At 60.4% G+C, this 6,847-nt stretch overlaps 1 protein-coding gene across 1 annotated transcript; it reads left to right on the top strand.

The window, feature by feature from the left end:
• Positions 1–2,380: 2,380 nt before the first annotated feature.
• On the top strand, positions 2,381–5,174 carry LOC120389385. The gene is made up of 3 exons (XM_039511916.1): positions 2,381–2,545; positions 3,823–4,258; positions 5,158–5,174. The coding sequence occupies exons 1-3, from the start codon at positions 2,387–2,389 to the stop codon at positions 5,172–5,174; spliced, it is 612 nt and encodes a 203-aa protein (XP_039367850.1). The 5' UTR covers positions 2,381–2,386.
• Positions 5,175–6,847: the final 1,673 nt, after the last annotated feature.

The following is a 6,847-nucleotide window of genomic DNA, read 5'->3' as shown; positions in this document are numbered from 1 at the left end:
CCACTGAAAATCAGCTTGCGTGCTGCCTTCGGCACACGTGCCATAGGTTGCCTACCCCTGGTATAACCCATTTGCAGGAGCCAAATTGGAAATTTGCATGTGCCTGTGCGCTCATCTGGCGCGGGAGGCACCGGGAGGAGGTGCCATGCATCTGATCAAAGGCCAATGAACCCCTGCTCCCACACCTCAAGCCCTCTGAGTCGAGTGGGATCTGCCTAAGGCCCGGTGGAGCGAAAGAGACAAGCTCTGTTAAGCATGTGGCCTTTGTACGCGGTAAGGGTGCGACATTCATTGAGGCACGGCGATGGGGCAGAGAATGGGGCTTCTCGACGTGGTTGTAAAATTCACAAGCCCCCGCCCCAAAAGCCAACTTGCCTCGGAACAGGTCAGGCCATGCTCCCAGCACTGCCTGGGGTGGGGAGGGGCTCAGGCTGGAGCAGCATCCCCTTCTGAGTGTCCCTCCTGGTGAGGGCGAGATCTGTGCCTGCCCCTTTCAACCCACTGCGTAAGGAAGCAGGTATGTGGAGGGTGGCAAAGGCTTGGCACTAGGGAACGGGCTTAAAGAACCAAGCTGCTGAGACTTCCTGCCGCTGAGGGAGGCGCTGGATTCCTGCAGCGCCTGGGCTGAGGGGCTGTTTGCTGACCGGGACTTCGCCAGCATCTCTAGGATAACAGCTTTTATCGGCAGTGAGCAGCGTGCCCACGGCTGTGTGCAAGGGCTCAGCTGCCAGCCGCTGATAAGAGCAGCGCTGGATGCTGTGCCCGACCCCATCACCCCCTGCAAGCTGTTGTGACACCAGCCCTGCTGAGGGTTGGGGGGGCTTCAGGCCCTGTGCAGCACCCTCCTCCCCTCCACAAAGGCCAGGGCGGAACATGGCCACTAATGAACGGGGCGCAGCAGCGCCAGGCCGCAGGGCGGGATGGGACGTGAAGAAGCTAATTTGGAACTGCAAGAGGAAGTTAGAGAGGTGGAATATGCAGCCTTAACTGCCTTGGGACCTGCCTTTCTCCCTGTGTCATAAGTGACCTGTTGAATTGAAAGGGGAGGGGGCTTGCTGGAGCCTCGCCGAGGTGCGGATATTCCCCCCACCCAAGCCTGGAGTCTTGACTTTCCGGGTATGCTGCAAAGCCTGTTGGTCTGAGCTGCCGGGGGGGTAGGGCTGTGGGGAGGGGTCCCAAGCTGCCGCATTGTGACTGAGGATTGGCTGGGCGGGGGAGACCCCAGCACTGCCAGACTGTATCAGATGGTTGTGTCTGGGGTCTGTGCTGGTGCTGTGGTTTTTAAATGCACAGTCAGGGCCCCAGAGCTTGGGATGGTGCCTATCACCATGGAGGTTTATTAAATATCACTGGCCTCCCAGTAACAGTTAGAGACCCCAGCTGTGCGCAGGACCCAGAGTGCCTGGTGCTCGGTGCGCACAGAATACACAGCAGCTGCCCCAACGTGGTCACAATCTAAACAGCTAAAGGGTGGGTGGGGAAATGGAGGCACGTGAAGTGACTTGCCTATGGTCATACAATCAGGCGCTGGCAGAGCCAGGAACAAATCCAGATCTCTGGAGTCCCGGCGTGGTTCTCTGCCCCCTAGCCCACGCTGCCTCTCAGTCAATAGCTATTCCAGCCTAATGACCTGGCTTAATTGCAACCGGGTAAAACCTGGCTCCTAGGGACAAGCGTCACCCCCAGCTTCTAGCCACGAGAACTGAGCGGGACTGGGGCTTTGCTCAGGGATTTCTGACAAGTTGAGACTGACCCTTTTCATGGGAAAGGGTTTGTCTGGACGAAACGTGTTGGGAAGGTTTCTCAGGTCCAGGGTGGAGTTTCTGGTAGAGGGGAGAGAGGGGGACCCCAGAGCAGCTCCTCTACCCTAACCCCGGGGCTCCTGGCTGCTCTGGGGCTGTTCTCACGCCACACACATTTGAAGGGACTCGGTTTCCTCCTCATGGAGAATGGGAACGTTGTGGGGGATGGGAAAGCTGGTTCCTGCCCCACTCCACTCCTGAGCTCTGAGACTCAGGACTTTGCTATGGCATCTCCAACTTGCTGGGTCTCCCCCTCCCCCTGCATTGTCCCCTCTGAGCCCTCGGCCCTGTCAGCGTGAGGGCCCCTTCAGCCCGCTGCTCAGGTGTGAGGGTCGCTGGGGACAGGCAGGGCAGCAGCATTGCAGCATAGCGGGGCTAACCCCGGAGCTGTGACCTCAGCGGAGCCGGGCCCATGGGTGGGGCCGTGCTGAGCTGGCTGAAGCGGTTCTGGGGCTGAGACAGGGCTCTGAGCCAGTTCCCCTAGCCGGCCGGCCAGCTGGGTGGGGATGGGCTGCTTGTTTGTTCCAGGCGAGAGCTCAAGGCCACCTTGGCTGCCTTTTCTCTCGGCCTCTCCCGCTCCTGGCATGATAACAGCTCCCGGCGAAGGACAGTTTGCACAGTTATCTGCAGTGGTTTCTCCTCAATCTTTGCACGGAGTCCCTGGCCGGGGCGCTGCCGGGCGTGGGCTGAGCCTCGCTAGCGGCTCCCATCTGGCCCTTCGGTTTAACAGCTTTTCCCTCAAGGTGAGAACCAAGGTTTGCTTAAAGTGGGGGTGGGGCACAGGAGGGTGTCTCTCTCCCTCCCTCAACCCCCCCTTTCTTGGATGGCTGGGAACCCCAATCCCCCTGCACCCCAAAAAACCAATCTGAATGCCTGAGCCCACCTTTGGGGCAGCAGCGTGGCCTGAGCACAGGTGGGGGAGTTTGACTTCGGATCCCAGCTCCACCACTGCTGATGTGCTTGGCCCAGATCCGCAGAGGTATTGCAGCACCTAAATCCTACTGGTTTCAATGGGAGTTAGGTGCCTGGAAGCCTTTGGGGGTCTGAGACGTGGCTCCCAAGTGCCCTCTGATGGTGGGTGCCTCCATCTGTCCGTCCAACTAGAGCCGTGGTTCTCAACCTGCGACCCGTGGGCCACTCGTAGCCCAATCCGCACACAGCTGGGGCCCAGGTGACATCCTCAGGGCCACCCAGGGAGTGTGTATCGTGTGTGGTTGTATCCCACATAGACAGCTGCCCATGCGACCCACAACAGGAAATAGGTTGAGAACCCCTGAACTAGAAACTCTTCGGGGGCTGGTGTTCAGAGGGGTGGGGCACCCGCAGCGGCAGCTGGCTTCAGGGGCAGACAGGGCCGCCCAGAGGATTCCGGGGGCCCGGGGTCTTCGGCGGCGGGGGGGCCCTTCCATTCTGGGACCCGCCGCCGAAGTGCCCCGAAGACCCGCGGCGGGAACCCCCCCGCCGCCGAATTACTGCCGAAGCGGGACCCGCCGCCGAAGTGCAGCCCGGTCTTCGGCGGTAATTTGGCGGCGGGGGGCCCCAGTCGCGGGTCTTCGGGGCACTTCGGCGGCAGGTCCTGGAACGGAAGGGCCCCCCGCCGCCGAATTACCGCCGAAGACCGCGCTGAACTTCGGCGGCGGGTCCCGCTCCGTCTTCGGCGGTAATTGGCCAGCGGGGGGTCCTTCCGCCCCGGAGCGGAAGGACCCCCCGCCAGCAAAGACCGGGAGCGGAAGAAGCTCCTGGGTCTGGCCCTGCAAGAGTTTTCCGGGCCCCCCGGAGCAAGTGAGGGACCCCGCTCCAGGGGCCCTGAAAAACTCTCGTGGGGGCCCCTGTGGGGCTCGGGGCCTGGGGCAAATTGCCCCTCTTGCCCCCCCCCTGGGCGGCCCTGGGGGCAGATGCCCAGCCCCACTGAAAATCAGGCCAAGGTGTGTCAGGCTGGGCACCCCAAACAAGGCTCCTCTTCCCGCCTGCAGCTGCCCCAGTGCCCTCCTGAAATGGGCTATTGACCTCCCTTCCCCAGGCTGTAACCAAGCTCGTGGGCGAGCGCCGGCACTCTGAGGAACGGGTGCTGCTCTACAGGAGGGCAGAGCGTGGGCACCGGCCGGCTGGCTTAGCAAGCCCGAGCCCTGCTCCACCAAGATCGACTTCAGCCAGGGCGGAGCGGGAGTCCTGCAGCGGGGCTAGAAACCGGCCTGGAACAGCAGCTGGCCTCGCTCCTCAGCCCGAGACGGCAGCAGTTCCTTGGCTTCAGCACGTCAATCTGCACCTGGCTCCTCAGTGCAAGGCCAGACTCCACCCTGGTGAGTCGGCCCCAATTTCAGTGGGGTCTGGCCAGGGATGGGTTCGAGCCAATGTGCCAGAAGTCAGGCTCCCGGTCGGTCCTGGGGTCTCTACAGGGGTTGGCGAAAAAGGAAGGAGCCTTTTGCAGGTCAGTCACGTGGCACCAACTACACCAGGTAAGCGGCTGATCTCTCTCCATCCACGTTCTCCAACCACTCCCATCGCTGTGGCATCTGGCCAGGTGCGATCGCAATTATTCCCATGCCGCGGTAGCTGCCTTCTTTGCAGGCCTGGCTTCTCGGAGGCCGAGGCACAAGCACCTCCGCCGCTTTATCTGCGGCGATAAGTTTAACCGCTCTGGGGGCTGCAGGCTAAACCACTCCCCGCTCGGCAGCAGAGGGAGGCAGGGTCTTGGATTTACCGATTCTCCGCTTAGGCAGGGTGCAGCTGAGCAGCCCCAAGGTCAACTTGGACGGATGCTCGCAGCACTGTGGGGTGAAGGAGCAGGCCCGGGGTAAAGCAGGAACGACCATTGGAAGTGGAAGAGCGCCGGGGAGAAGTGTTAGGAACAGGAACCACTCAGCTCGGGACCGAAGAGCACAGAGATCAGTTGTAATCCGTTCGAAGGGCTTTTCGGGGCTCTCCCTTCCTGGCTGACGGGGAAATGGGCCCTGTAACCCCCCGAGCCCGCCTCCACCATGGTTAGCCCAGTTCAAAGCCCCACCTGGCACCAATGAAAGAGCTTGATCTGGAGATCCTGTACTCAGTGATTTGCTTGGCCCTACCCAGTACTGGGGAGAGGGCAAGGAAAGGCCCTGCGTGTGGAAGGCAGGTGAAACGCAGGCCTCCCTCTGCCTCCCTGCATCCTAGGGCCAGTGTTATGCAGGAGGGACTAGATCGATCCAGACTATCTGATCTTCCAGGTCAGATGGGATCGAAGATCAGAGAGATCTAGACTAGGTCAGGCTAGATAGAAGGTCCCTCCTGGCCTGGGAATGTAGGAGTCTGCCGCTGGGATGGAGCGGGGGTGCCGTAGGGTGATTTTTCACCCCTCCGGGCTTATTCTCCTTCCCAGGGGGTACTCAGAGCTAAGCGTCCAGCCATGGAGCTGCCATGCAGGTCCCATAGCCTGATGGCCCAAGCTCTTCACTGCACTGCAGGAGAGCTGGGTTCGAATCCTGAAAGTGCCTTCGTTCCCTAGATCAGCAGGGGAGGGGGCAGAGAGCCACACTGCTGAGGCTTCAGACGGGCCAGAAGACTGGTCAGAGAGCAAGGCTGGGGTCAGCCAAGCCGTATCGTCCTGCTACGGTCCCCGCCGGGCCCATTCCCATACCGCAGCCCCTAGCACCTCGGCTGCTGTTAGCTCGTTCCCCTCCGGGGCTGGGGCACTGGAGGCGTCACGGATTGAGCTGGCAGGGGAAGTCCAATCCCTGCTTCACCCCAAAGTGAAACCAGAGTCTCTTGTGAAGCTGAGCTGTAGGCTGCCTTCCGTGCTCATGATTGTACAGCGGGTCTGGGGAAGTCCCACTCCAGCTGGAGAGGCTGCAGATCCATGTTCTGGCAGAACTGGCCAGGCCAATCCTTGATGCCAGGGGTACCCCCCCACCCCCAGCATCTTTTCGGCGGCAGCTCTGGGCTCTGCTCATGAGCACAACTGCATCTGTCTCCACTGAAAACTTTGCCCACGCAGGAACGCAAAAGCCACAGTTGCTGGTAGGCTAAAGCCCCATCGGCGCTCCAGGGAATCGGTGCTACCTGGGAGTAGCTCGGGAGATGCTGCTTCCCAGCAAGGGGCTGATACGTTGGCCAGGGCCAGGGCTCTAATCTAAACCCTTGAGTCAGCCGGGTAGCTTTCAAGGGCACCGTTTGCAAGGCCCTGGGCACCCCAGTGCTTTCTCCTTCCTAGACAATGAGCTCATGTTACAACACGACCTTGAGGAGTCATGTTAACAGTGCAGACAGGGACAAGTCAGGTTTAACATCATGCCATCTGCTCGGGGGTTACCCCATGGATCTGGTAGGGTCCACCTATGACCAGCTGCTATAACACTAAACACAACGTGCCCCTACCTACACTGGATGCTTAACATCCTGTTCCTTACTTCCAAGCAGACAAGCCCTTGCAGGGGGAACCTTTCTGGGTTCTAACTGGAAAATGGGCACAAGCTGCTCTGTTCCGATCCAGAGCCCGGCTGTTTGGGGCCGGAGCTTGGATTCAGGCCCATCTGAGCCTTCCTGACCACTGGGAACTGGTTCTTATAAAACCGGGTGTGGGGCAGACCCTTCTCTGGCTGCACTGGGGAAGTATGTGAGTATGGCGGGGTGGGGGGGAAGGTAGGGTGGTAGCATGGGTCATTGGAGACCCGGATTCACGTCCCTGCTCTGCCGAAGGCTCCCTGGAGTGACTCACTGAGGCATTTAGGTTCCTAACTTTTGTTGAAATCCTCAGGAATCAGTACCCTAAATCCCTTTGCAGATCTGAGCCTTAAGCTCTCTGGGCCTCCGTTTCCAATCTGCAAATTGGGGCTAGCAGCACTGCCCCATCTCCCGGGATCGAGATGTGCTCAGAGACTACGGTACCAGGGTCAGGCTATCACAGACCGAGAGAAACCTTGTTACCACCTGACTGTCACCTGACATGGGTAAAACCCAACCCCTCTCAGGGCAGATGGGCCCTCCCGTGGGGTTGGACTGAGCCTCTGAGCTGCGTGACGGCCCAGCTCTGTCTGAGACCGCGGTGCAGGGGGGGCTCTATGCTATGGGTG

The sequence above is a fragment of the Mauremys reevesii genome, linkage group 23 (genome assembly GCF_016161935.1).
Source record: "Mauremys reevesii isolate NIE-2019 linkage group 23, ASM1616193v1, whole genome shotgun sequence".
Classification (NCBI taxonomy): Eukaryota; Metazoa; Chordata; order Testudines; family Geoemydidae; genus Mauremys; species Mauremys reevesii.
This window is presented reverse-complemented; position numbering and strand designations above follow the sequence as displayed.

What these genes read in the sequence shown, in the direction of transcription:
- LOC120389385 (XM_039511916.1), top strand. Translation starts at nt 2,387, where the DNA reads ATGATAACAGCTCCCGGCGAAGGACAGTTTGCACAGTTATCTGCAGTG. An exon ending in TTAACAGCTTTTCCCTCAAG is followed by an intron (nt 2,546 to 3,822) that starts GTGAGAACCAAG and finishes TCCCTTCCCCAG; the next exon opens with GCTGTAACCAAGCTCGTGGG.